Here is a 27,924-nt window from a genome sequence, read left to right as displayed (position 1 = left end):
GCATATGTATCAGCCTCGGGGGGGTGTAATTTCTGTCTGTTGATGTACAGCTGTCACTTTGCTGCTTTGCATGGAATAAAGTGAGAAGAATTTAAATGATGTCACTGATGACAGTGAGTAAACACTGGTGTGTCCGAACCTGACAGTTCCAGAACCGACTGTACCCTAACCTGACTGAACCAGAACCTGACAGTACCAGAACCCAACCTAACCCTAACCAGAGTTACCCATGCCTGACTAAACCCGAACATGACTGTACCTGTACAGGTGGCGGTTCTTCAAGAGGAACGGAACAGTCTGTTGGCCGAGAATGACGTCCTGACAGACCGTGCCAATCAGCTGGACACATTTGACGACCCAAGCACGCCATCGGGAAGGAAACACAGCCAGCTGCAGCAGCAGGTAGAGGCTCTGCAGGAGGAGAACTTCAGGTGAGTCACCTACTGCTTTAATAGAAGCCAGTTCTTCCAAGAGTCTCAATTTGCAATTGCACAAATTCCCACAAATACAACGAATCCTTCTGCACTTTTCACAACCTTGCAGTCCAGCCTGAAAAGCTTTATGTTAAAACCAGTATAAACTGCTTTAAACCAGTTTGAACCAGTTTAACCAGTCTCATTCTATTTGAGCTGGTGTGAACCAGTTTAAACCAGTTTGAACCAGTTTAAACCAGTTTGAACCAGTGTGTTTGCCTCTTCAGGCTGGAGGCAGCTAAAGATGACTACAGGATCCACTGTGAGGATCTGGAGAAACAGCTCATCGAGGTTCAGCACAGAAACGACGAGCTCACCGGTCTGGCTGAAGAATCTCGAGCTCTGAAAGATGAACTGGACGTTCTGAGGTTTGTTTTAAAGGTTCTGAATAAATAAAATGTATTTTATTTTTATTATTTTTATTGTGTCTGAGAGAGCTCACAGTAAAAGTCAATTTTATATGGAGAGAAGAAACAGACAGACAAATGTAGTTTCCTCCTCAACAGAAACCAACACACCCACACACTCGGTGTAAACAGAGACTCTGACTGCGTCTGTTACTGATGACTTATTTTAGATGAATAATGACTTACAGTCAGACCATGGTATAACAATGCTCACAGTTCTTACAATATAACATTATTACATATTTTAGGGGGGTATTGGATTAGAGCCTGCAGACAGAATATTCTTCTTGTGTCGTTTCAGTTTTTCATTGATTTATTTTAAGTTTAAATCTATGAATTGATTTTTGCTCCATGTAGGAACTGTTCTGATCGTGTGGTCATGCTGGAGGCCTCAGTGGAAACGTACAAACGTAAACTGGAGAATCTGGGAGATCTGAAGAGGCAGATGAAGCTGCTGGAGGAGAACAACATGACCTACATGCAGAACACCGTTAGTCTGGAGGAGGAGCTGCGTAAAGCTAACGCTGCCCGCGCCCAGCTAGAGACCTACAAGAGACAGGTCAGCTATAAGAAGTAATATTTACCTATATATAAAGCTATATAGTGATCACAATATTATTATATTAACACATGTATAGACTATTATATTTAACACACATATAGACTGTATTATATTTACCCCTGTGTAGACTGTATGATATTTAACACACGTATAGACTGTATTATTGTATTCATCACACTAACCGGTAATGCTCTGTCAGGTCCAGGAGCTGCACAGGAAGATGTCTGACGAGACGAGGCGAGCAGATAATCTGGCCTTTGAGATGAAGAAGTTAGAAGAAAAGCTTGAGACTGTGATGAAGGAGAAAGAGGTGATGCAGCCTTTAAACTGTGTTCTTCATCGGTAACATCCTCCACTAACTCTTCTTCCTCTCCTCTAGAGGATCATCATCGAGCGAGATTCTTTGAAGGAGATCAACGAGGAGCTGCGATGCACTCAGGCTCAACAGCACCAGCTCTCCAAAGCAGGTGTCTAATCTCAATCATAACCCTAAACCAAATTATAATCCAAATCATAATCCAAATATAGATCATAACACAAATCATAATCCTACACAGAATTATAATCCTAAACCAAATCATAATCCCGATCCTAATACTAATCCTTACCCTAACTCTAACCTTTATGATTATACTAACCCTAATCCCAATCCTAATCCTAATTTTAACCTAAATCAAACCCCGTTCTGACCCTGCTCACTGATCGTTAGTTTATAAAGTTTTCTCTGTTTTCATGTAGGAATTCTTCCTTCAAGCAGCCCGAGCCACGACAACCTGGCAGCTGAATTAATCCCTGTCGAGTACAGGTAATCTTTTGAGAGCAAGTCATCTGTCAATTACAAGTAATCCGTGGAGTACAGTTAATCTCTTCAGTGTCGGTAATCTGTAAAATAGGTAATCTGTCTAGTGCAAGTGATCTGTGGAGTGCAGGGAATTTGTCTAGACCAGGTAATTTGAGGATACAGGTAATCTTTGGAGTACAGGTAATCTGTCTAGAGCACATAATCTTTGGATTTCCGGTATTGTGGGTAGAGCAGGTAATCTGTGGAGTGCAGATAATCTGTTAAATGCAGGTAATACTCTGACACAGTTAACTTCTTGCTCTATGTGTGTATTTGTCTCTAGCCTTTTTTTACGTTGTGATTCCTGGCGTAACAAAGCTCCGCTGTACATTACAGAAGCCAAAGGCACGTGACATGTAAACAAACATACACACACACAGCACTGTTCAGCCGTGTCGGCTGCGCCACTTACACTGACGCCATTTCTCCTCTGTTACTCCTCTGTTTCTGCTCTCTCACTCCTGTTTCCCCTCTGTTACTCCTCTGTTTCTGCTCTCTCACTCCTGTTTCCCCTCTGTTACTCCTCTGATGGCAGCTCAGAGGAGTAACAATTTTACATCCATTCAGCCTCTGTAAATATTTTTTTAGTTTTTGAAATTTTCAAAAAGTAATTTGAAATACAGATTACAGTTTTTACCAAAAGGACCTCCCAAAGGTTCCATATAACATACATACATCCGTCCACACAAAACCCAACAACACAAACAAAAACAACAAAAATTCAAAAAATGTACGGACATAAGCTTGGAAATAGAAAAATAAATAAAAATAACATTTTAAAAAATGAGTAAGTAAATAAAAAAGGGAGGGGGGGTTATATCTATATATTTCAGATGTCCGAGGCATCCATCTTTTCCACCTGATTCAGAACTAGTTGCCCAATGGTGTAAAACTTGAGGGTACAGCCTTTCGTGGCATACTGATTCTTTCTAGGGTCAGATGATGCATGAGATCTCCGATCCACAGATTGAAAGTTGGAGTGAGCCTATTTTTCCATTTAAGTAGTATAAGTCAGCCAGGAGTGTAGCAAAGGCTATCATGCTTTTACTGCATTTGTTGAACTGAAGATCCTGTGGTACCGCACCATATATAGCTATAGTGGCAAGAGGTTCTATGGATATTTGTAGTACAGCAGAGAAAAATGTAAATATAGATTGCCAAAAAAAATTCTGGGCAGAGCCAAAACATGTGAGATACTGTGGCTGGTGTTAATCCACAGTGATCACAGTTAGGATCGATAGTATTACTTAATGCTTGAAGAACATCGAAGAGGGGTGTATCTTATTTTTCTGAAGATGTATGGCAATCCACATTAGATAAGTATCTAATTCTTCTTTCCATTGTGTTTTCAGGTGTGTCAAAGGCTCTAAATTGTAAGAGTTGAGTAACATGTAGATTATGTAACAAAAGCTGGGGATTTTATATTTCAATCTCAGTTCAAATGATTCAAAATTGTCATTGACATTTAAATCTCTGAATGTAACTAATCCATTCTCGGTCCAGGTACTGAAGGATCCATCTACAATAGAGGGTTTAAATTAGGGCTGTCAATCGATTAAAATATGTAATCACAAATAAATAGTCATTTTTTACCTGTTGTAAATGTACCTTTAAAGAGATTTTTTTTAAAAATTTTTAATCCTCTTATCAACATGGGAATGAACAAATATGCTTCCTTTATGCATATGTGTGTTTATTATTGTTGCAACATTCCAAAACAATGACAAAAACTGTCCAGAATATTCTACAGAATAACCTCAAACGTACTGCACGCTCAAAAAATCTGCTGAAAGCAGAACATGGCGATCATCGCATATATCAATGATTCCTGTGAGAAGCACATCACATGCAGACTTACTCAGTCTGGATTAAACTCTTTCTAGATGCTGATTTCTTCCTTCCACAGTTTAATTGTTCTCTCTTCTTCAGATTAAAGTAGTTTGTGAATTAAAATGTGAATTAAGGTGATCACTTTGCTTTGCTTTAGTCTCCCCAACACACCTGCACCTTTGCGCTCTGCACAGCTTCTAGCCCCGCCCCCTCTTTCTGTCTGTCTGTCTGTCTGCTTTGTTTCAGTTCTCACAGCTCGTGAGCCGCGTGTGTACGAGAGATGGTATTAATGACGTAGCAATCAAAACGATCGATCATTACCAAATGACATGCGACAATCAATGTATTTACAATAGGGACATACAGATACACAGTAGGAGTTTTTACATTGCGTTACAGAGCTGCATAGGATTGTGTGCGGACAGAGAGCGTCCTGAAGTCCTGTGACTCCTCAGCAGCCTCTTCCTCAACAAGGAGAGCGGGCGAGCGACCGTTCATCTGGAGCGGAGTCGTTTAATTTCACAGAAATCTGAAGCAGTAGCGGCGCCGCGGCAAAATGTATGTAGCGGAAACACTGCCGGTGGTTACTCACTTCACATCGACAGTAAATACGAATAACTTTTGGCTTGTCCAGAGAACCATCGAGCAGGGCTTTGAGGCTGAACTTGACATTTAAAAGTTTGTTTCTGCACACTTCCTGATTTCTTAAACTACGGGGCTGGTGGAGGGTCATAATAATAGAACGCGTGTGCGTTAATCGCGCGTTAAATTAATTAGTGGCGTTAAAGGGAATGTGCGTTAATGTGTTATTAACTTTGACAGCCCTAGTTTAAACACATTGTTTCTAGCTATAGGGGCATTTATTGACATATCATTAATTGAAAAGGCTCACCTGAACTGTACCCAAACCTTTAAGGAATGCTTAACAACAGGGTTTGTACAATGTCAGGGCACAGGTTCAGGCAGTGGGAATTTGGAGCAAAGTAAAGCATGTAAAGAGCTCACTTTTTGTGTTTATTTTATAACCTGATATTTTCCCAAATTTATCTAGTAAGGTGTTTGTGGCAGGCTGTTTAATGGTTCAGACAAGTACAGAAGCATATCATCTGCGTGCAGGGACACTTTATGTTGTGCGTTTGCCCTCCATATTCCTTTAATTGATGCATCTTCACGTAGCGCAATTAAGGGGCAGCCCTGTCTAGTCCCCCGACACAATGAAAATAAGGAAGATAGATCATTATTCGTGCAAACTGCTGCTAGAGGAGAGGAGTAGAGAACCTTAATCCATGATGTAAACCTTGCACCAAATCTTTTAGGGGTACAGAAGAGATAATCCCACTCCACCCAATCAAATGCTTTCTCAGCATCGAGTGAAAGAAGTACCTCAGGGATGTCTGTTGGAGTGGGATTGTAAAGGATATTTAGAAGTCTGCATATATTAAAAATGACAATTTTTAATAAATCCTGTATGGTCGTCAGAGAATATAGAGGGTATAACTGTCTCTAAGCGGCGGGCTAACATTTTAGCAAGCAGTTTACAATCAGCATTCACTTGGGAGATGGGTCGGTCTGAGCTGCATTCTAGGGTTTTGGTTTATTTTAGGAAATAGTTTATATAATGAGTCCCCTAAGATATGCTTTCATTGATTCCCCGATTAATGAGGAGGACATTCCTGGGGTTTGGGTGTGTGATAGATACTCAATTATCTCAGTTGACAGAAGTTTGACAAAAGGAGTAGTGTGTTGAGACGCCATAGATGGTAGCTGGATTGTGTAGTTGGTATAAATAGGGTCATCAATAATGGAGCATGATCCGATATTACTATTGCCTGATATTCACATTCTCTAATTAATGCAAGTAATTTGTTATCAAGAAAAAAATAATCAATGTGTGAAAATGTTTTATGGACTGTTGAATAAAAGGAGTAACTTCTACACTTGGGGTTTCCAAAAAAGCCAAGTGTCAGCCATCCCATATGTACTAAGAAACATTTGGATTGCCAGTGCTGTTTTAGCTGGTGCCATAGTTTTGGAGGAGCTACGATCAAGGTGACATGGTGAAGTTCATATCTCCTCCTAGTATAAGGTAATGGGAATCCATATTAAAAAAAGCTAGTAAAAAATGTATTGTTGTCCCAGTTTGGTGCATATACATTTGCACAGATAACAGGTACAGTGTTCTGTAATGATGTAATATCATCCGAGAAGCTGGAGAGACCGTGCTCCATGTCCAGAGTGTAGCACTGCAGTGTTGCTTGTGATCTCTTCTTTGACTGCTTGCAGTTCTGACTGAATCACACCAAATTCCGCAGCCAGCGCACTTTTCAACTCTGTTTGTCCAGCTGTTTCTATTTTGAGTGAGGATAGCAGCTCAGCTTTCATGTCCATCATATCGTTTTGCTCAGCTTGCTCGGGCCCAGACATGTTGCTAGGTGTAGCTGATCCTGTCTTGCTAGCAGTGGTCTTCCCTGTGTATTTATATGTACATAGGTTACTCACCATTCAACAATAACAATAACAATAACTTTATTGATCCCCAAGGGGAAATTCACTTGTCTGGCATCTCATCTACCATTTACTGAAGAATTAAAAAGTCTGATGGCTGTGGGAACAAAAGATCTTCTATATCTCTCCGTCCTGCAGCAAAGAGAGAGGAGCCGTCCACCACCGTTGTTTCTTTGGTCCATCAAGGTGTTATGAAGCAGATGATCCGTGTTGCTTTTTTCACCAGTTTGTCCAGTCACCTTGCATCCTTGTGTCTTATACTGCCTCTCCAGCAGACTGCAGCATCAAACAGAGCACTTGCCACCACAGACTGATAAAACATCTGCAGCATCTTACTGCAGATGTCCAGAGATCTGAAGCCCCTTAAGAAAAAGAGGCGGCTCTGCCCCTTTGTGTAGAGTGCTGTGTTAAGGGACCAGTCCAACTTGTTATCCAGGTGTACGCCTAGATATTTATAGGTTGGCACCACCTCGATGTCCACTCCATTAGTATTCACTGGCTGAAGAGGGGGCTTGGACCTGCGGAAATATATAATCATCTGCTTTGTCTTTGAGGTGTTCAGTAGGAGGCAGTTTCTGTGACTCCAGTCACTGAAGGCTTTTATCAGATCCCTATATTCTGATTCCATTCCTGATACACGCCACAATAGCAGTGTCATCTGAGTATTTCTGGATGTGGCAGGACTCAGAGTTGCATTTGAAGTCCGCCGTATACAATGTGAACAGGAATGGAGCCAGGACAGTCCCCTGTGGAGCCCCCGTGCTGCTCATTAATGTCTCAGAAACACAGTTCCCCAACCTGACAAACTGTGGCCTTTCTGTCAGCTAATCTGTGATCCAGGAAACAAAGGAAGGATCCACTCCCATCTCTATGAGCTTGTCTTTGAGTATGATGGGTTGGATTGTGTTGAATGCGCTTGAAAAATCAAAGAACATGATTCTCACATAAGCGCCAGATTCCTCCAGATGAGATAGGGCCTGGTGAAGCATGTAGAGGACAGCATCACTTACTCCAATGTGGTCTTTGTATGCAAACTGCAGGGAATCGAGTTTGTCTTTGACCTCAAGCCTCAGTAGGCGTAGAATCATCCGCTCTAGGGTTTCCATGATGTGCGAAGCAAGGGCCACCGTTCTGTAGTCATTTAGTTCAGCTGGACATTTTATTTTTGGTACCGGTGCAATACAGGATGTTTTCCACAGAGCCGGCACCCACCCCTGCTGTAGACTCAGGATGAAGATCCTGTGGAGAGGCTGACACAGTTGGGCAGCACAGTCTTTAAGCAGCCTTGGACACACACCATCTGGGCCAGCTGCCTTCCCAGAGCAAAGTCTCGCAAGCTCCAACCCTAACCCTAACCCTTTGTTGTAGCCAGATATCGTATTGATCCCTCTCCACACCTCATGGATGTTGCTGTGTTGGAAATTCCTCTCTATCTTCTTTTTGTCTTCCACCTTTGCCATCTTCAGTCTGCTCTTCAACACATGTTGCACTTGTTTTAGCCATTCTTTATCAGGTCTTTATAAAGTGGAGATTGAGAAAAATTCAGAGCTACCGGACTTTGCTGCTACCAGTTGAATCGCATCCGTTCTAGAAAGGGTTTTTTGGGATATTTATACAAACAAGCAGAAAAAAGACCAGTGGAGGGCTGTAGTGGTACTTTTGGTGATAATCCTGTGTCTTATTATTTGTGTAGAGTGCCAAAAAAAAAAAGTTAAATTAAATTTGCTGCACAGCTCACCTAACACACACCCTACTCCATTAGCGGCTCACTAGCGCCCCCCTGTGTGTTAATTATGTTTGTGTGTGTTCTTTCAGGGAGAAGTTTATGCGGCTGCAGCATGAGAATAGGATGTTGCGTGTGCAGCAGGAGGAGTGTGAGCGGGAGAAGATCGCCGCCCTGCAGGCTGATCTGGAGGAGGCTCATAAGAGCCGCAGTGAGCTTGACACAGAGAACAGGTGAGCACATTTCATCTCTGATGTCACCCAGTTTATTCTCATTATTAAGTCATATTCGTTGTTCTGTTAAGTTGTTTTTGTTTGTTGTGGTTGATGTTTGTCGTCATGGTGATGAACCTGCAGGCTGAGTCGACAGCGCGTTGCTGAGCTGCAGCTGCAGGTCGAAGATCTTCAGAGAGCACTGCAGAGTGAGGCGGCCAAACCTGATGATGTGAGTTCACTTTGTGCTGGCTTTAATATAATACAATACAATACAATATAATGTTATAATATAATTTATTGTAATATAATATATATAATGTAATTTACCCTAATATTACATATGATTTTATATGAGATGATCAGATCAAAGTAGTTTGTGAATCAATACTTAAATAAGGTGAAGACTAGAGTACAATGAAAAAACATAATAATGCAGTAATGAGCAAATCTACCTGTGATGAAATGCTTCTCACAAAAATGATTGACACATGCAGTAAAATTCAATCAATTAAGTAGATGTACTTTTTTTAATTGCTTGTCAGCCCTAATACTATAATAACATAGATTTAAACCTATCGATGTGATTCATCTTTTACGACAGTTAGATTTCTGGCATGTTTAAATGTAATATGAAAATGGATTAATTTTACAGTGTATAATTGATTTTTTTTAACAAAAGAAATCTTTGGACTGTCTATGTTGAAACTTATATATGAATATTATTTTTTCAGTCAAACCTGAAGCGGAAACTCGATGCGCACATGTGAGTGTGAATTATGTTACACTATTTATACAAGAGTTGATATAAAGTGAGTATTATTTTTGTCCAGTCGAGGGCAGTAGAGACATAGCTTCTTCTTCTCCTTATCATTTTCCATCTTCTTCTTCTCCTTCTTTTTCTCCTCCTCCTCCTCCTTCTTCTTCTCCTTATCATTTTATATCTTCTTCTTCTCCTTCTTTTTCTCCTCCTCCTCCTTCTTCTTCTCCTTATCATTTTCCATCTTCTTCTTCTCCTTCTTTTTCTCCTCCTCCTCATTCTTCTTCTTCTCCTTTTTCTCCTCCTCCTCCTTCTTCTCCTTATCATTTTCCATCTTCTTCTTCTCCTTCTTTTTCTCCTCCTCCTCCTCCTCCTTTTTCTTCTCCTTATCATTTTATATCTTCTTCTTCTCCTTCTTTTTCTCCTCCTCCTCCTCCTCCTTCTCCTTATCATTTTATATCTTCTTCTTCTCCTTCTTTTTCTCCTCCTCCTCCTTTTTTCTTCTCCTTATCATTTTATATCTTCTTCTTCTCCTTCTTTTTCTCCTCCTCCTCCTCCTTCTTCTCCTTATCATTTTATATCTTCTTCTTCTCCTTCTTTTTCTCCTCCTCCTCCTCATTCTTCTCCTTATCATTTTCCATCTTCTTCTTCTCCTTCTTTTTCTCCTCCTCCTCCTCCTTCTTCTTCTCCTTCTTTTTCTCCTCCTCCTCCTTCTTCTTCTCCTTATCATTTTCCATCTTCTTCTTCTCCTTCTTTTTCTCCTCCTCCTCATTCTTCTTCTTCTCCTTCTTTTTCTCCTCCTCCTCCTTCTTCTCCTTATCATTTTCCATCTTCTTCTTCTCCTTCTTTTTCTCCTCCTCCTCCTCCTTTTTCTTCTCCTTATCATTTTATATCTTCTTCTTCTCCTTCTTTTTCTCCTCCTCCTCCTCCTTCTTCTCCTTATCATTTTATATCTTCTTCTTCTCCTTCTTTTTCTCCTCCTCCTCCTTCTTCTTCTCCTTATCATTTTCCATCTTCTTCTTCTCCTTCTTTTTCTCCTCCTCCTCATTCTTCTTCTTCTCCTTCTTTTTCTCCTCCTCCTCCTTCTTCTCCTTATCATTTTCCATCTTCTTCTTCTCCTTCTTTTTCTCCTCCTCCTCCTCCTTTTTCTTCTCCTTATCATTTTATATCTTCTTCTTCTCCTTCTTTTTCTCCTCCTCCTCCTCCTTCTTCTCCTTATCATTTTCCATCTTCTTCTTCTCCTTCTTTTTCTCCTCCTCCTCCTTCTTCTTCTCCTTATCATTTTCCATCTTCTTCTTCTCCTTCTTTTTCTCCTCCTCCTCCTCCTTCTTCTTCTCCTTCTTTTTCTCCTCCTCCTCCTTCTTCTTCTCCTTATCATTTTCCATCTTCTTCTTCTCCTTCTTTTTCTCCTCCTCCTCATTCTTCTTCTTCTCCTTCTTTTTCTCCTCCTCCTCCTTCTTCTCCTTATCATTTTCCATCTTCTTCTTCTCCTTCTTTTTCTCCTCCTCCTCCTTCTTCTCCTTATCATTTTCCATCTTCTTCTTCTCCTTCTTTTTCTCCTCCTCCTCCTCCTTCTTCTTCTCCTTCTTTTTCTCCTCCTCCTCCTTCTTCTCCTTATCATTTTCCATCTTCTTCTTCTCCATCTTCTTCTTCTCCTTCTTTTTCTCCTCCTCCTCCTCCTCCTTCTTCTCCTTATCATTTTCCATCTTCTTCTTCTCCTTCTTTTTCTCCTCCTCCTCCTCCTTCTTCTCCTTATCATTTTCCATCTTCTTCTTCTCCATCTTCTTCTTCTCCTTCTTTTTCTCCTCCTCCTCCTCCTCCTTCTTCTCCTTATCATTTTCCATCTTCTTCTTCTCCTTCTTTTCTCCTCCTTCTTCTTCTACTTATTCAGGATCCAGCTGAATGAGGCTCAGGATGAAATCATGAAGAAGAAAGAGCTGCTGGAGGACCTTCAGCCCGACAACACGCAGACCTGTGAGTCTCCAAATACACAAACACACCTTTAATTAAAACTTAGTATGAGAACACAACTGTAAAATACACAACAATAACACACATATACATCACATATCAACACACTTCACCTCAGCTCAGAGTAGAGTCGCTACTCCTTCATATCAAAAAGAGCCGGTTGAGATGGTTCAGGCAGCTGATTAGGAAGCCTCCTGGCTGCCTTCCTTTAAAGCGGGGGTGTCAAACTCCATCAGAAAGGTGGCCGAAATAAAAATTATGACACATTAGTTATACAGAAATATGAACTTTACTGCTCCAAAGACATCTTATTGAATTCAGAACAAACCAGGGGCATCAAGTCATTTCCATAAAAGTTTTGACACATGCACCAAAAACAGCCAGAAAACTATATTTCTCTCAAAAAAACCTTCAAAATTCTGTTTTTTTATTCACAACAAAATAACAATATTTCAAATGTGATCAAGCTGGTGATCAATATTTCATCCATAAGCAGTCTACCTGTGATTACAGGTAAAGGTGCAAAAAGAAAACTTATATTTAAGTGCACTCTGAGTCAGATGCTTGGCATCTTTTCTTGGCTGCTGGTTCATTCATGTTTGGGGTCAGGTTCTGAGCTGTGGACGCTCTCAGGGTGGAGTGAAGGTGTGCATCAGTTGCTTACACAGGTATGTGCTTCCAAACATGCAGAGCATTCGAACAGCTTGTAGGCGGAGCTTGGTGTGTCGTTTCGGAGTTCTATCGGCTCCATTGGGATGTTTACAGGTGCTCTTTCCACGTTGACTACAAACAGATTACTAAGCAGTTCAAATTTACATTTCTGAGCTAGCAGCTAGCCAGTTCTCCACTGCATTTAGAGCAGCATCCACTTGCCAAATTGAATCCTCTGTGCCATCATTACACACTGAGGACCTACTTTCTCTCTTTAACCAGTCCTGTAGCCACATACTTGATTCAGTTGCCCCTCTCAGAAGAAGAGCGGTCAAACCTAAAACTTCTCCGTGGCTCAATGACCACACTAGATCAATTAGATGTGTAAAATCACTGAAGCTGGTTGACTGGGGACTGACCCGCTGCAGGGGATCCGGTAAAGATTCCACAAGAGATGTCTGACTTCAGTAATCAGTATTCTTTATTGCGAAGGCAATTTACTGACATTGAAAATGTGGTTCTGCAATCAAATCAAAAGGAAAATAATAAACCACTGTGTATAACTGGACATCAGCCCAATATAATGCAGTAATCATGAAAATATGGCAATCTGATGCAGTATTAGCAAGGCTGGCTGACAAAAATGCACATTTCCTGCATAGTTATGAAATTGGGTTCTGTCCCTTTGAGAGCTGATCACGTGACTCTGTGCTGGGCTATCTAAACGGCACATTCGCCGCAAACCTAGCTAAAACAAGAAACACTAAACTTAACAGTAGCAAGACACTATGATTAATCAAAGGTATGGAACAACTGTTACAACTCGCGTTTCTTTGCACACACAACTTCAACAGGTCAGCTTGACAACTAAACTGTCTGTAGTCCGTTCTGGAACACTGGGTCTCCGTTTCCTCAACCGTTGCGGTGGTAGAAGATATATTATAACAGTCTGTTAACTCGAATGCCGATTGGACGAAGCTTAATTGCCCACACCTCGCGAGTGTGCGAGCAGCAATGGTGAGCAGAGAGAGAGAGAATAAGGGCGAGAGAAAGGGAGAGAGAGAGAGGATGAGAGATAGAGAGGTCCAGTGCAGATAGTGGCCTTTTCTACAAGTAGAACACTGTAGAAAAGCAGAGCACAGGTGGCGCAAAGACTGGCTTCAGATCTCCCACAATATGTACAAAGATCTTTTATCAAAATACCAACTTGCTGTTAAGGATGCAAGAGCAAAATACTTTTCCAGGATGATTGAAAATAGCTCCCACAACCCAAGAATCCTTTTCAGCACCATTAATTCCATTATAAACCCTCCCCTCAGTTCTTACTTGGAACCATCAACACTCAGCTGTGCAGACTTCAAAAAATTCTTACTAGAGAAAATTAATAATATCAGACAGAACATCACTCCCTCTGATCGGCTTTTTGTAAAGCACGCCATAGTTATTAAAAAAAAAACACGTCAGGTCTAAAATTGTTATTGGTATTAGTGGATCCAAAGTCCTGGAGAAAGTACTCCTACAACAGACAATACCTTTCCTCAACAGCGATAGCATCTTCGAAAAATTTCAGTCAGGTTTTCGGACACACTACAGCACCGAATCTGCCTTGCTGAGGGTCACTAAGGGGCAGCTGTGGCTCAGTGGTAGGGTTAGGGTTAGGGTTAGTCTTGTCTAGTCTTAGTCTTGGTCCTGTTAGATCTCAGCGCAGCGTTTGATACAGGGGAACGCACAATACTAATTGACAGTTTGCGTCACTGGGTTGGGGTCTCTGGAACAGCCCTTGACCGGTTTCAATACTACTTAAGAGACAGGACTGTTGCAGTCAACTCTCGGTTGCAGTTAACAACTCCTTCTCCACCCCTGCTAGTTTCTCATGTGGAGTAGCTGGAAAAAGTTGCCGGTCAGAGAGATGCCTGGGCTACCTTACTTAACTTGCTGCCACCGTGATCCAACCCTGGATAAGTGGAAGAAATGGATGAATGGATAGATTTGTATAGAAATATATTCTCTATTTTGTAGAAATGTATATTAATAAACACGTAAAATTAATTATATATATATTGATATACATATAATTGATATTGTCTATGTTTCAGCGCTGAAGGTGGAAGAGCTGATGGCAGCTCTTAAGAAGAAGGACGATGACATGAGAGCTATGGAGGAGAGATACAAGATGTACCTGGAGAAAGCTCGTAATGTGAGAGTGAAGAGCTTCATTTTTATTTCATGTGTTTGTACATTTGTGTTCAAAATAATAGCAGTCCAACATGACTGACCAGATCAATCCCTGTTTCTGGTACAAATTATATTACTACATGGCAAACAATTTACCAGTAGGTGTAGTAGAGTCATAGAAAACTAACAGACCCAACATTCATGATATGCATGCTCCTGAGTCTGTGTAATTGAATACTTAATTGAAAGGGGCGTGTTCAAAATAATAGCAGTGTGGAGTTCAATTAGTGATGTCATTCATTCTGTGAAAAAACAGGTGTGAATCAGGTGGCCCTTATTAAAGGATGTTGTACATGCATTTCTCTCTGAAAACCTGAGAAAAATGGGTCGTTCCAGACATTGTTCAGACGAACAGCGTACTTTGATTAAAACGTTGATTGGAGAAGGCAAAACATATAAAGAAGTGCAGAAAATGCTGCTCGCCTAAAATGATCTCCAATGCTTTAAAATGGAAAGCAAAGCCAGAGAGACGTGGAAGAAAACGGAAAACTACCATTCGAATGGATCGAACAATAGCCAGAATGGCAAAGACTCAGCCAATGATCAGCTGCAGGGAGATCAAAGACGGTCTAAAGTTACCAGTGAGTACTGTGACAACTAGAAGACCCCTGTGTGAAGCTAATCTATCGGCAAGAAGGCCCCGCAATGTCCCACTGTTCAAATAAAGACGTGCTGAAGAGGAAACAATTTGCCAAAGAACACATCAACTGGCCTAAAGAGAAATGGAGACACATTTTGTGGACTGATGAAAGTAAGATTTCTCTTTTTGGGTCAAAGGGCCGCAGACAGTTTGTCAGACGACCCCCAAACACTGAATTCAAGCCACAGTACACTCTGAAGACGGTGAAGCATGGTGGTGCAAGCATCATGATATGGGGATGTTTCTCTTACTATGGTGTCGGGCCTATTTATCGCATACCAGGGATCATGGATCAGTTTGCATGTATCAAAATACTTGAAGAGGTCATGTTGCCTGATGCTGAAGAGGAAATGCCCTTGAAATGGGTGTTTCAACCAGACAACGACCCCAAACACAGCAGTCAGCGAGCAGCATCTTGGTTCCAGACCAACAAAATTAAAGTTATGGAGTGGCCGGCCCAATCCCTGGACCTGAAACCGATAGAAAACTTGTGGGGTGACATCAAAATACTGTTTCTGAGGCAAAACCAAGAAATGCAGAGGAATTGTGGAATGTTGTCAAATCATCCTGGTCTGGAGTACCTGTTCACAGGTGCCAGAAGTTGGTGGACTTCATGCAACACAGATGTGAAGCAGTTCTCAGAAACAGAGGTTATACAACTAAATATTAGTGTGAGTTTGTAAAGACAAATACAGACACTGCTATTTTTTTTGAACAGCCCAATTATAATTCATTAAAAAATCGGTTCATTTTCCTTCATGTTTTGATTTAGAATATAATGTGCAGTGTTCCCAATGCATGGAAATAAAAACTATTACAAGGATTTTGAGCTTTACTCACGTTTTTAAACACACTGCTATTATTTTGAACACAACTGTATGTGATTTTTAGTTTCACTGATTTGTTCCAGTAGTTTGATCATTTCTATTTATTTTATTTTATTCTAGTTTTGTTTATTCCAACATTCTTCTCTTCCTGCTTTCAGGTGATTCGAGCTCTGGATCCGAAGTTGAATCCAGCCACAGCTGAGATTCAGGCTCTAAAGAACCAGTTAGCGGATCGAGACAAACAGATTCTGACTCTGGAGGTAAAGCTGCTGATCGTTAGCGGAGTTTGTGTGATTTGAACAGGTAGAACTTTTATTGTCATGTTTGATTTTTCTGCAGCGTCAGTGTGAGCAGGCGCGACTGAGGGAGTACGAGGAGAAGCTGATTGTCACAGCCTGGTACAACAAGGTGACATGAACCACAGCTTAATATGACACAAGTAACACTCATTGTTATTGCTAATGATCTTCACAGCCTGGTAGTTAGAGTTATTGTGAACACTGTTTTAGTGTTTCAGTAAATGATGGTCAGAGCCTGGTGCAACAAGGTGACCTCTCATCACAGGTGATGAGTTTCATCATCAACACTAAATTCATTCTGTGATCCTCAGAGTCTGAACTTTCAGAAGTTGGCGATTGAATCCCGTCTCGGTGGCTGCTCCTCCTCCATGATGACCCCCGGACCATCCTTCTTGTCCCAGCAGCGGCAGGTCTCTAACGCCCCCCGCAGGGCGCTCTCCATCAGCGTGCCTCCCTCTAAGTAGACCTCGCTGCCCCCCCCAGGTTGAACACTGAAGTGACCTTAAATACATCTGCTCTCAGTTATTTAAAATGAATGTTGAATCAGAGCCTGATATATTTATAGATGTGATTTTTAAGGGTTATTTAAAGGTTAAACTAAATGTAACTTCAGATGATTATTGACAAACTGGTTCTTCATTCTATGCAGTTGAAGGGTTAAACTGTAATGTTGATACTTGGCAGAAGGATGAAAAGAACGATGTGCTTCAGATTTCTTTAAAAAAAGATTCTTACATTTGGTGCTGGACACCGACAGCTTTAAGCCACAGATACCCTAACACAGTCGCAGTTTTGTACTAAAATGAAGTTGTGAAAATCTTCTGCATTGATCGAAGCTGCAACAACTGGTCCTTCACAGAGAATCCAGGGCGAGAGTACTGATCATATATTTTATATACTGGCAGCCTTTTTATTTACTGTATATCTTAAGTCTTATTTTCTAATCCAGTCTGTAATCTAACCTGTAAACTTGTAAAGCTGCAATGTAAACATGATTGACACCAGCTTCAGACACAAATGTCAGAACCAGTTTCAGCTTAAGACCGTTTCTTTGTAAGATGACTGTTTTGATTCCTGTTGTTTTGATTATGTTGAAGTGTCAGTGGGTTCTGTAGAGAAGAAGCTGTTTTCTATGAGATTATTGGCTGTCATGAAATCTGCAGTTAGTTTGCCAACATTAAATAACTTTGGATTATATGTTCGCAGAAACACTACAGACGTCGGTCAAAGTGCTTTTATTTAATTTGCAGTCAATGATTTTAGAAGATTAAAAAGCATTTATGTTTGATCAAATGTAGCACAAAAACTGTGTGAAGTTTCATATTTGTGTATCAATGAAAAGTAAGAGGCTTTTAAATTGTGTAGGAATTAAGGAGTTAAAGATAAGAATACTTTGAATTTCTTATGAATAAAAAATTCTTTTTCTAAATTTGTCTTTTTCATTAATTAGTATTAATCACGGATGTCTGCACTTAAATCATGTCAATCAAAGAGAAATTCACAAATCATTTAACACACAGGTGTTGATTTCCAGGTAATGCAGCGTCCTCATCGCCTTCATGTGACAATAAACCTGCTGTTTAAACACATATAAAAAGTAGTATACATTATAATGTATAATCTTCATTAACTGAATTATTAAAACCAACTACTTCAGTTAAACACCTTCGTATGTAGACAATGATGGATCTGCTCTGTATAAAGTGTTCATCATCATCTGCTACAGCACTCAGTCTGTACTTGTTTCAGGGTTCAGCGGACTTTAGCGTAGATCTTAAAGGGAAACGGTGCTCGTGTGGCTCCAATGATTCCCTCTGTTCTCAGCCCGACTCCGTCCAAAGTGGAAAAATCAAACTTCTGAAATAAACTGACAAAAAACAGGAACAGCTCCATTCTTGCCAGACCTTCACCCAGACATGCACGCTTTCCTGAAAGAACAAGCATAAACACTGAAAAACACACCTGTACACTTATTTATATCTTTTAGGTACAAGTGTGTTTTCTGCAGCCTGAACTAGTTTAAGTTTGTGCTTTAACGATTCAAAAGTCAAGAGATTACACTGAGATTTTTCTGGAATGTGAACGTTACCTGCAGAGAAAGGTAAAAATGCGTCTCTCCTCACAAGCTTTCCATAAGCGTCCAGGAAGTGTTCAGGGTTAAAGGTGTTGGGAGTGTCCCATTCATTCTTATCAAACAGCACCGAGGTCAGGTTGGGCAACACGGATGTTCCCTGCAGACACAAAGATGCAGGCTAAAAGATACAGAAAGAGGCTGGGAATCGGGTCAAACTGGTGTTAATGATTTAGGATTTGTTACTGGTCACTGCAGGTGTAAATTAATCTCTAAAAACCTTCTCGTTACTGCATGTTATAAGTAGATGCACCTTGGGTATGAGGAAACCACCCAGCATCGTGTCCTTGGCGGCCATTCTGAGCCCATTTAGAGGAACAACATTTCCAATCCTCTGGATCTCATGGATCACCGCGTCAGTGTAGGGCAGGTTGGGTTTGTCAGCCATTGTTGGCTGGCGTGTCAGTCCAATCACGGCATCTATCTCTGCTTGTACTTTGTCTGAAATAAATGTGTAATTGGTCACTTAATATAGTTTTCTTTTAATATAATAGCTGTACTACGGCTTATGTGAATATTAACCCTGAATGTGACGGTTGTTGACGAGGTAGACGAGGCCCCACTGTAGTGTCTTTGATGTGGTTTCACTTCCAGCCAAGAACAGATCCAGACAACATAAAACCAGGTTTCCATCTTCAAAACCCTGTGCACAGTTTCTGTTGTGCTGTCAGGCAGAGCAACAAACTCAATCAGTTTTTTGTTTCTCATATACAGAATATTTCACATTTCTCATCTTAAGTATATTAACTGGCTTTGTGGAACACGTACTTTCTCTACCAGAAAGGCGTCAATATAGTCTCGAGGGTTGTTGGGGTCAAGATCCAACTTGTGTCTCTCGACCTCCGCTCGGATGGATTCCTCCAAACATTTGGAGTTGCAGAAGATGTCATTGTGAGGCCCTGGCAGGCATTTCATCAATGCTGGGAACGCATCATAAAGCTGTTTGAGGAGGAAACAGGAGGTGTTACTTTCCAGCTCACTTCAACCTGAAATTATATAATCAAGAGAACAAATAGTATTTTTGACCTGAGAAGACAAAAGAAATTTATCTATGGAAGAAAGAAAAACAAGTTTATCTGAAAGGTGGAGTCACACATAAAGTGAAAAGTATATTCGTCTTGTGTTTCTGGTGCGAGGTTGACCATGGGATCAATTGTGTTTACTTGTGTTGGTTAAACAAAACCTGTGAATATTGGCCCCTACAGACATATTGGCAAAATAAATGCCTGGCTTACCACAAGTGCTGTGAATCCAACAGATTTTATCGTGTTTTGATCGCAATGAACATGTTGTAAGGATGCTGAAATAACTACAACTACAATCTCATGATTGCAGGACAATGTAAACAGTGATAGGATTCAGTGACACCGCGCTACAAGAATTACTTGCACAAGTACACCAATGATGCGATTACACGTTATTGTGTTGAATGATTTATCTTCTCTATTGGTCTGCACACACCTTAATAATATATAACTTTCCTGTTGGTTTTCTTTTTATCAAGAAATGTAAGCATGTTAGCTAGATGTTGCCTGTGTTATGAATGGGTTTAGCCATGTGAGCTTGTTAGTCTTGACTGAGCTTCTTTGGATCTTACAAGAGCCCAAACAGACCCCTCCAGATAGGCCATCTCTGTCAGATTCTTCAGCATGCTCTGGAAGTTTCCGTCACTGTAGTCAAAACGTTTTCCAAACACAATCTGGCAGATGATGTTGGCCACAGCGTTGTTTAGGAGAGGCACTGGGTCAAACAGTTCACCTGAACAGACAACATGGTCCCCGTCAAAGTAAACTGTTTTTTAAAATTCTGTTATATTTTGCATTCTGCTCTGTTTTGTTGATTTTCAAACCTTTCTCTCTCTCAATCGCTTTCTGCAGATGACAACTCTCCTCACAGATTCTCAGCTCCATGGAGCTCTTGGCCAGACCAAAGGTGCGTAACATTGCCATGGCAAAACGCCGCTGTCTTCTCCACACGCTCCCGTTACTGAAGAAAAGACCCGCTGACACAGAGACAAACCACACATTATTCAGGCAGGTTTAATATTTCAACAGTGATGCTCTGTATGTATGTGCTCTTTGTATGATTCACCCGAGTTCCCTGAATAAATTCTGGTCACCATCGGGCTGTAAGGCCGCTCCACAAAGTTGTCAGCCTGTGTCACGATGGCTTCCTTGACCATTTTCCAGCCGGACACAAACACTGTTTTGTGTCTTCCAAGACGAATGCAAAACACATTCCCATAAACATTAGCTAGCTGTGGATGCAGGAGCAGAGAATGAATGGCCTGTTGTTGAGCATGTGACTAATAAAATAAATATTTCAGACACTGTGACTTTCCATGTTCAGGTTTTTAGTATTGTTTTTTACCATTAACTTGAATATTCTGTTGGAGCAAAGCTTGAAATGTTATTTATTTATTTATTTTTTGCTTTTTAAGGGATTACTCTACTGGACACAGCTTTGATTTTTGCTGAAGTAACTATTGCATTTTCAGAATCACAAAACAATACAGCATAATATCAAATTATGATTATTTTTGCCTTACCTTGGTTAGGTAAATGTGAGGCTGTTTAGATTCAATGCTGAAGACATTTCCCAAAAGAGGGAGACATGGTGGTCCAGGTGGAAAGTTTGCTGGATCCTTTTTTATCAGAAAAAAAATCATGAGGAGAACAACAAAAATCAAAAACAACAGTCCCTTCAAATCAAGCAGCAGAAACAAATCACGCAGCCACATTGTGAAGCAGAGGAGACGAGTAGGGACTGATCAGGATCACTTCCGTCATCACTTTTTATTTAGAGATGGGCTGGTACTCTGCTGACTCACAGCTTATGTACAAATAATGACTGCTGTGTTTCACAGAGTGGGCTCTTCATAACCAAATGCAACCAAGTAAAAATTAGTTAAAATTAGAGCCAATATGACAGCATAGCAAGGTCATTATAAAGAGCAGTAAATAAAAATGTTCCAGCAGTAAACATCCACAGCTGACTCAGCTGTGAGAGAGAGAAACAATGAGGAAGGGCGCCTCGCTTAAGGCTAACACCTTCCCCAGCCAGCTTAGGCTTCTCAGCAGACCCTCCCACTAGCACCATCAGGAGAATACATTTTCTTAAAGAGGCTCAGATCTCTAACATCTGCAATAAGCTATGCTGCAGATGTTTTATCAGTCTGTGTTGGAAAGTAGAGTTGTTCCGATTCCGATACCAATATCGGAAATGTCTCCACTACTGCCAAAAATGCTGGCATCGGTATCGGTGAGTACTGGAGTCCAGGCACTGATCCGATACCACGTAATTTATTAAAATAGGAATCTATTTACTGGTTAGCTCCGTTAGCTCTGACACAGTTCTTCTTCGCCGCTCTTAAAACAGTTGCGCTGTGCTGCCATCTGCAGCCTGCTGTTTTAGAGGGGTGAAGAAGAATTGATCACCTGACACCTGTTAGACAAGGAGCTAGCACTATCATGTCAGCGGTGTGGCAATATTACACGCTGGATGCTCCCACCAGCAAGACTGCGACATGTAACATATGTCAAGAAAAAATTTCGAGGGGTGGCACGAATGTTGCTAATTTCAACACTAGCAACTTAATAAAACACCTGAAGACGCGTCACGCTAAAGAGCACGACGAATTTACTAAATCAAAGGGGAAAAGGAAGGACGAGCTGCAGCAGCAAATGCTGGAAACTGCCTTCCAGCGACGAGATAAATTCCCCAAAGACAGCCCAAAAGCAACAAAGATAACAGACAAAATTGTGGAATTTATTGTCCTGGATGACCAACCCCTGTCTGTCGTCGAAAATGTGGGATTTCGCCGCTTAATGGAGCATTTGGAGCCAAGGTACTGTTTGCCAGGTCGTAAATATATCTCCGAAACTGTGCTACCCAAATTATACGAGGCAGTTAGGGAACACATTTCATGTATGCTTTAAGACGTGGACTGCTGGAAAGACATTTGGAGCTCCGACGTGTGCCCCATGTCTTTGCTAAGTTTAACGTCACACTGGGTGGACAGAGAGTCAACATTTACCCCTCGAAGTGCGGTGCTGCACGCCAACGAGTTCCGAGGGTCACAAACTGGCAAATTAATTGCTGAAGCGATTGAGGGGATGCTAGTACAGTGGAAAATCCCCAAGTCCAACATTCATGTTGTTTTGCGCGACAACGCTAGCAACATGAAGAAAGCCATGGACGAGATGGATGTACCAAGTTTGGGATGCTTCGCCTACACTCTCCAGCTGGTGGTGCATGAAGGGCTACTGTCACAGAGTGACAGAGTGAAAGTGTGAGTGATGCACTGGTGAATGGTAGGAAGGAAGATAGTTGCGCATTTCAAACACTCGCCACTCACCCTAACCCTAACCCGCCGACTCAAATGGAGGGTGCTTGCAGAGTTAGCTAACCCTGGGATAGGTTGTCGTAAGTCGTTGGTTTTTGTGGTTGGTTTGCATAAGTTTGTGATCTAACTGACTGAGGGCTCTGGGATAACCCCCAGAGCGTGAGGCCCTGAATAGGGTTTGTGCCACTAAGTCCCTGTCCTGCGTTCTAGTGCAAATCCTATCGAATCTTAGTAATTCAGATTTTAGGATGCCTCTAAAGACATGTTTTAGATGAAAACTCTGCCTGTGCAACAGTGTACATGTATCTGTTGGTTTAAAATGGATATGGGTATCCAATGTGCCTGGGTTAGGGTTAGACTAAGGGGATAAATGCAAAATTGCAAAAGTTGCGATCCCCAGGGAAGTTAGATAGAGCGATGGGACCTTGACCTACCCCCCCATTTGTGTATACCCCGAGTCGAACGATAGCATTCTTGAGTCTCTACATTGTACGGTTCAAAAGTTATGTCCAAAACAAAATTCAAAAGTTGCGATCCTCAGGGTTAGGGTTAGGATAGGGGAAGCAAACCTGTCTCCCAGCCGGGAAGACAGGAAAAGCTCGGTTTGACCAAGTGTTTTACCCAAGCGGCAACCTCTGGTGTTGAAAAATGAAGCCAATGCGGAAGTGCAAAAAACTGCAGTTCCTCGAGTGGCCACTTGAGGCTCCAGAAAACAAGAAATAACATTACAGCAGGTGGGAAAATGCCAATTTTTACAGCAGAAATAAACTGGTACAAAAAACTGTTTTGTTATAAATAGCTAATTTTATTGTTCAGGTTAACTGTACGGGGGGTGAATTTTTTTCTAACACACTTGTTTTAATTATATTAAGCCTTAAATCATCGGGGCCAGATCACTTGATTGACAGGTGGATCCTGCTGGCTGTCTGCTAGACGTCAACACAGACACAGACACTGAGCTTACCTTCACCTGTTTGTGTTGTTGGAGACTTTTGGGGATTTTTTCATTCAAAGTTTGGACAAATAATCTCTCTGTGTGTTTATGGAACTTTATGGCTGTGCAAGAAGTCTGAGCTCCAGCTTTTCGGTGAGTTAAATGTTAGTGTTATTGTATTGAAATATTTTTAGCACTAAGTAGCAGGTATACTGTGCTCCATTTAGCTGCTTGTTAGCCTGTGCAGTGTTTATTTAATTAATCGTCGGTCAGTAAATAGGAGTCAGGAGTTGTTGGTGTTTCCCCGGAGAGATTACAGCGGACCGTAGTGATGAAGAGACCGGTTCTTTTACATTTCCCATTACGTGTCAGCTCGCCGCTCTCTCAGCAGGTGAGCGAGCAGCGAGTCCGCTACTTCTTTAGTCTGATAACTAAACACCTGCAGTCAGTCACCGACAGAATCTCCTCCTGGGAAAGTCAAACCAGCTCATTCATTATTTATACAGTCTATGGATAATAACCGCTAGCTACGCTGAGGAGCATATAGCCTAGCTTCATAGCTGTAGCTGGCTGATTCATGCGGCCCGCCCATAGAGCTCAGCCATAGGCTGTAGCTCGGTCGCGCTCCGCCTCTTTGCCCGTCTCTAGATTAGCCATCTCTGGCATTTCCAATATGGCGACTCCCAGCGGCGGCGCAATTCAGGCTTCCAAACGCTTCTTCAGAAACCAATGGGTGATTTTTGTTTTTTCTATTTGCTGAAATGACGTGATGATTTTCCAAGAGTTGATGTGCATTTTTGACCTGTTGAAAGTTATTTTTTAATTGCTGATGTATCGGTATGTACATGTGGGAAAACTTTGTCACCAGAGGGAGGAGTTTCAGCGGAGGAACAGCGGCTTTGGGATCGTCCGTTGGGCGCGGTGAGTTCTGACACAGGTGCAAATCAGTATCTGTGTTAATGAGCGGGGACAAAGGGACAGCCATGTGACCGCTGTGAGTGGGAGCGAGAGCCGAGAGGGTGCTATTTTTGATAGAGCGGAGAAACCGGGTACTGTAATTTCTTTTTCTGAGACTTTGGAAGAGTATAGTTATTGCTTCTTGTAGTTGTGTCGGTGTCGAGCAAATTCTGTGGAAACGGATGATTTGGGACTTAATTATGCCTTTGAATGTGTGCTTCGGGTGATAACTAGACTTATGCAGAAGTGTGTGTGTGTCCGTGGGTTTAAAGTAAACTTTCGCAAGTACATTTTTTGCCGAATTGTCTATTGGTGAGAAATATACCGTTGTGTCTAAGAAGTTAACCTGGTGTGCATCTATTGTGTGCTTAACTTAAATAGCGGGGTGATGATTGTTAAGAATGTCAATGAAGTTCTGAAATTAGTCTAAACTGTGCGGCCATGCTCCGATAATGTCGTCTAAAAAACGGAAGTAGAATGATGGTTTGAGATTGCTTTTCGCCAAAGCTTCACGCTCCCACTCACTCATATATATATTAGCATAAGATGGTGCATCACGATGTCCCATGGCTGTCCCCTGGACCTGTAAGTAAAATTGTTTGTCGAAGATGAAATCGTTTTGTTTTAAACAGATCCCCAGGAGCTCCAAGATCTCTTTGTCGGGGCGGGAGCTGTCCGGGAACCTGTCCATTACTGTTTTAGCCGTCCGCAAGCCCACCTCTGTATTGATATTAGAATATAAACTATCTATATCTATAGTGAAGAGGTGGGCCTGTGGAGGGATGCTTGGTCTGATGCGATGAGGTGGCGTGTTTTGCTGGGGAGGCTGTCCCACTCAGATCCCACGTCCCATTCACGGCCCCCTCCACTTGGGAGCCTGTCTGTATGTTGAAAATGGTCTATTAATTTAATTCTTCTGTGATAAGCAAGTATATCATTTCTAAGCTCCTCAGTATCATATACTGTGGGTCTGGGAATGAAAGTGAGGCCTCTCTCCAACAGACTGACCTGTGACTCTGTGGGGGTGAATAACGTGGACAGATTCAGGACATTGGCTCCCGACCCCAGGGATAGGTCGACCTCTCTCCCAGGCCCCGGCGCGGGACCCTCAGGTAAGTGGGAGGGGGAAAGGGAGAGGGGGAGAGGGAAGGTGGATAAGACAGAAAGGGGAGGGTTTACCGCTGTCGGGGCCCGGGGGGGCGGCGCCTGACTCCCGGGGATCTGTTGAGGATAAAAATTATATATAAGTTCAACTGATTGCACCAGTGTGAAAACATTCTCCGCGCAGTGTCTGGTGTCCAGTGGATGTGGTCTGCAGCGGTGCTGAACTGGTCTTCTGGAAGAGGCGGGATGGAGGGTAAGTGATTAATGATTTCTGCGTTGATGATGTTCAGATTGCGTTGTTGTATGGCTGGTAGTGAGAGGGAGAAGTTGATGACCAGGAATCTAATGTCGGCATTGGGAAAGGCGTTTTTTGCCTTCCTGTAAAGGAACCGCAGCTGCTTTATGGAGGTTTTGTGTGGGTCTTGATCTTTGTTATTAATCCCCACTGAGAGAATCAGCAGCTTGGTGTCCGGATGGGTTTCCACTTTGTCCATCAAACTGTGGAAGTGATAGAAGGTGGCCCCCGGGTAGCTGTCGGCCTGGACCTGTGAGGTTGTATGTATTGATATTTTGTTAATATTTGAGTCACCTATTATCAGAACGGGCTTAGTGCCCTTGATGCTCCAATCTTGTAATTTTCTGTGGGGTCTGGCCCGATGGTAGGTGGGGGTGAGCAGCACTGCTCCTGTCACCCAGCTCTCCCCTCCAGAGGCCTCTGTTGCATCCCTGTTTTCCTCTGCCAGCCTCTTGTTTGTTTGTGTCTATTATGGGGTTCAGTGTGGGTTTCAGAGTGCGTCAACTTGACTTTCTGTGTTTGCCCGCTCATCATTGCCCCATTGTCTGTTTTTGGCTGGTAAGAGGTCACAGGCTAACCCTAACCCTCAGCTCGTTGGGGTCCTCTGCAGATGGACGAAGGGAGGCCAGGTCGCCAGCGGACGGGCCTCCACCCCCAGTGTTCACCGGGCCGGGATGATGTGGACAGGTAAATGGGAGGTTTTTTTTGTTATTTGTCGTTTGTGATGCTTGATGATGCACTTCAGCCTGTATTGTTATTTTCTTTGTCATTGTAGGCCGACAGCTCCCGGAGGCGTCCCCTGGGTTACATGGAACGGACCTGCGAGGAGATGAGGGGAGAGAGTGTCTAATTGGGTGTATAGATAATAGAGGGAGACCTGCTGGGGGTGTGAAGCGGGGAGCCGGAGGAGGAGGGACCGACGACGAGAGTCGTCGTTTTCTTTCCCTGTCCACCGGGGCGTTGGGGAGAGGAGGAGATCTGCCTCTGCAGTGGGGAGGAGGTGAGGGTGTGGGTGGGACTATGGTTCTGTGGGCCTGATTGGGCCAGACGGATTGCTCCGGGCTAGGAGTGATTTTTCTGTGGGGGTTTATTGTTACCATATGTTTATGGTTTGTTTGGTCCCCTCCTGCTGTTGGCAGGGCGGGGTATTCTGCCTCATAATCCTCCTCCTCCTCCTCCAGATCCATCCTCACTTTGTACTGCTCCTCCAGCGTCCCGTTCAGTTCCTGTGGGTCTATGGGGCGAGAATAGGAGGGAGAGAGAGGAGAAGAAGGGTGCCGGGGAGAATGTGGACGGGAGGAAGACACAGAGGAGGAAGATAACAGTGACTGGTGTTCTGTTTCTTTAAATAAAAGAGACCTGGCCTGGTCGATGGTCCCAGGGTCCAGCCTAGCCCCGTAGCATCTAGCTGCCCAGCCTGCTGCTACCTCAAGGGCTAGGTGGTTCCCTGGGGCCTCTGTTAATGTGGTGATGGTGTTTGAGTAATGTTCCTGCAAGATGTTCATATTGTTTTTCACCCATGTGTTTGTGTTATTGTGAACCTTGTTTTGTACTTCTGTGGTGGGTGAAGAGGGTTTAATAAACAGAGTGAGTTTGGTGACTTGTCTCATCATTCCTGTGGGGTACTGACCAGTAGAGAGGGCATTTTGTATGACTTGTAGGTGGTGAATTGCTTGAATGAGCTTTAAGTGCGATTTAGCTGTCTTTCTTGTATCATTATCCAATGCCTGTCGGGGTGGTGAGGGCGAGTTATTATATCTGTTCCTTTCCATTTGTCTGTCCCTGAATGAGTGATGCTCCTGTCTGTGCTGTGTGCGTGTGTGATAACCCTGTCTGTGTTGTGTGTGCGTGTAAGGTGTGTGATAGCTTCTGGACCCATCATCCCTCCCCTGCCCCTGGCTACGCCGGTGCCCTGTGCCCTCCACCATAAAACCATCGTGCGTGCGTACCTGTGAATCCCATGCGGTGTGGCCTTGGGGGTAGAAGCGGTGATGAGGCCTGCTGCTCCTGGCTTCCTGGTTCCAGCGGTGTTGGTCCATTTTTGTGTCTGAAAGAACACTCAAAAAGAAGATAGCTGTTTCAGGGCAATGTTGTTACAGGCCCCTCCCGTGATGTTTTCGACGGATCGCTCCCCCAGCCGGGGGAGGAGGAGTTCGGCAGGTATCGCAGGTACGCAGTCTGGTATTCTAAAACTTAACTTCTAATTTTCTTGGTTTAAAAAC

The 27,924-nt window shown here is 42.5% G+C and overlaps 2 protein-coding genes across 2 annotated transcripts in view; one reads left to right on the top strand and one right to left on the bottom strand.

Annotated features, from left to right (window-relative positions):
* The window catches only part of hook1 (hook microtubule-tethering protein 1), a 32,936-nt gene extending 15,571 nt beyond the window's left edge, over positions 1-17,365 (top strand). The window contains exons 9-22 of the mRNA XM_069680686.1: positions 268-431; positions 701-841; positions 1,238-1,439; positions 1,642-1,752; positions 1,822-1,909; positions 2,181-2,247; positions 8,434-8,574; positions 8,698-8,785; positions 9,288-9,319; positions 11,205-11,287; positions 14,032-14,132; positions 15,796-15,897; positions 15,977-16,045; positions 16,248-17,365. Coding sequence (XP_069536787.1) covers positions 268-431; positions 701-841; positions 1,238-1,439; positions 1,642-1,752; positions 1,822-1,909; positions 2,181-2,247; positions 8,434-8,574; positions 8,698-8,785; positions 9,288-9,319; positions 11,205-11,287; positions 14,032-14,132; positions 15,796-15,897; positions 15,977-16,045; positions 16,248-16,400 — 1,542 coding nt within the window. The 3' untranslated portion in view covers positions 16,401-17,365. The remainder of the gene's footprint in view (positions 1-267; positions 432-700; positions 842-1,237; positions 1,440-1,641; positions 1,753-1,821; positions 1,910-2,180; positions 2,248-8,433; positions 8,575-8,697; positions 8,786-9,287; positions 9,320-11,204; positions 11,288-14,031; positions 14,133-15,795; positions 15,898-15,976; positions 16,046-16,247) is intronic.
* Positions 17,366-17,688: 323 nt separating this feature from the next.
* On the bottom strand, positions 17,689-20,807 carry LOC138608033 (cytochrome P450 2J2-like). The gene is made up of 9 exons (XM_069680687.1): positions 20,616-20,807; positions 20,159-20,324; positions 19,917-20,069; positions 19,665-19,825; positions 18,836-19,006; positions 18,590-18,731; positions 18,321-18,508; positions 18,026-18,167; positions 17,689-17,864 (listed from the first exon to the last, which is right to left on the bottom strand). Exons 1-9 carry the CDS (start codon positions 20,805-20,807, stop codon positions 17,689-17,691), a joined length of 1,491 nt encoding a protein of 496 aa, XP_069536788.1.
* Positions 20,808-27,924: the final 7,117 nt, after the last annotated feature.

This window comes from Semicossyphus pulcher, unplaced genomic scaffold (genome assembly GCF_022749685.1).
Source record: "Semicossyphus pulcher isolate SPU_LCO1_2020_fin unplaced genomic scaffold, fSemPul1.0.p SCAF_4, whole genome shotgun sequence".
Lineage (NCBI taxonomy): Eukaryota > Metazoa > Chordata > Actinopteri > Labriformes > Labridae > Semicossyphus > Semicossyphus pulcher.
Note: the sequence above shows the minus strand (reverse complement) of the source record. Positions and strands in the feature narration are given on the sequence as shown.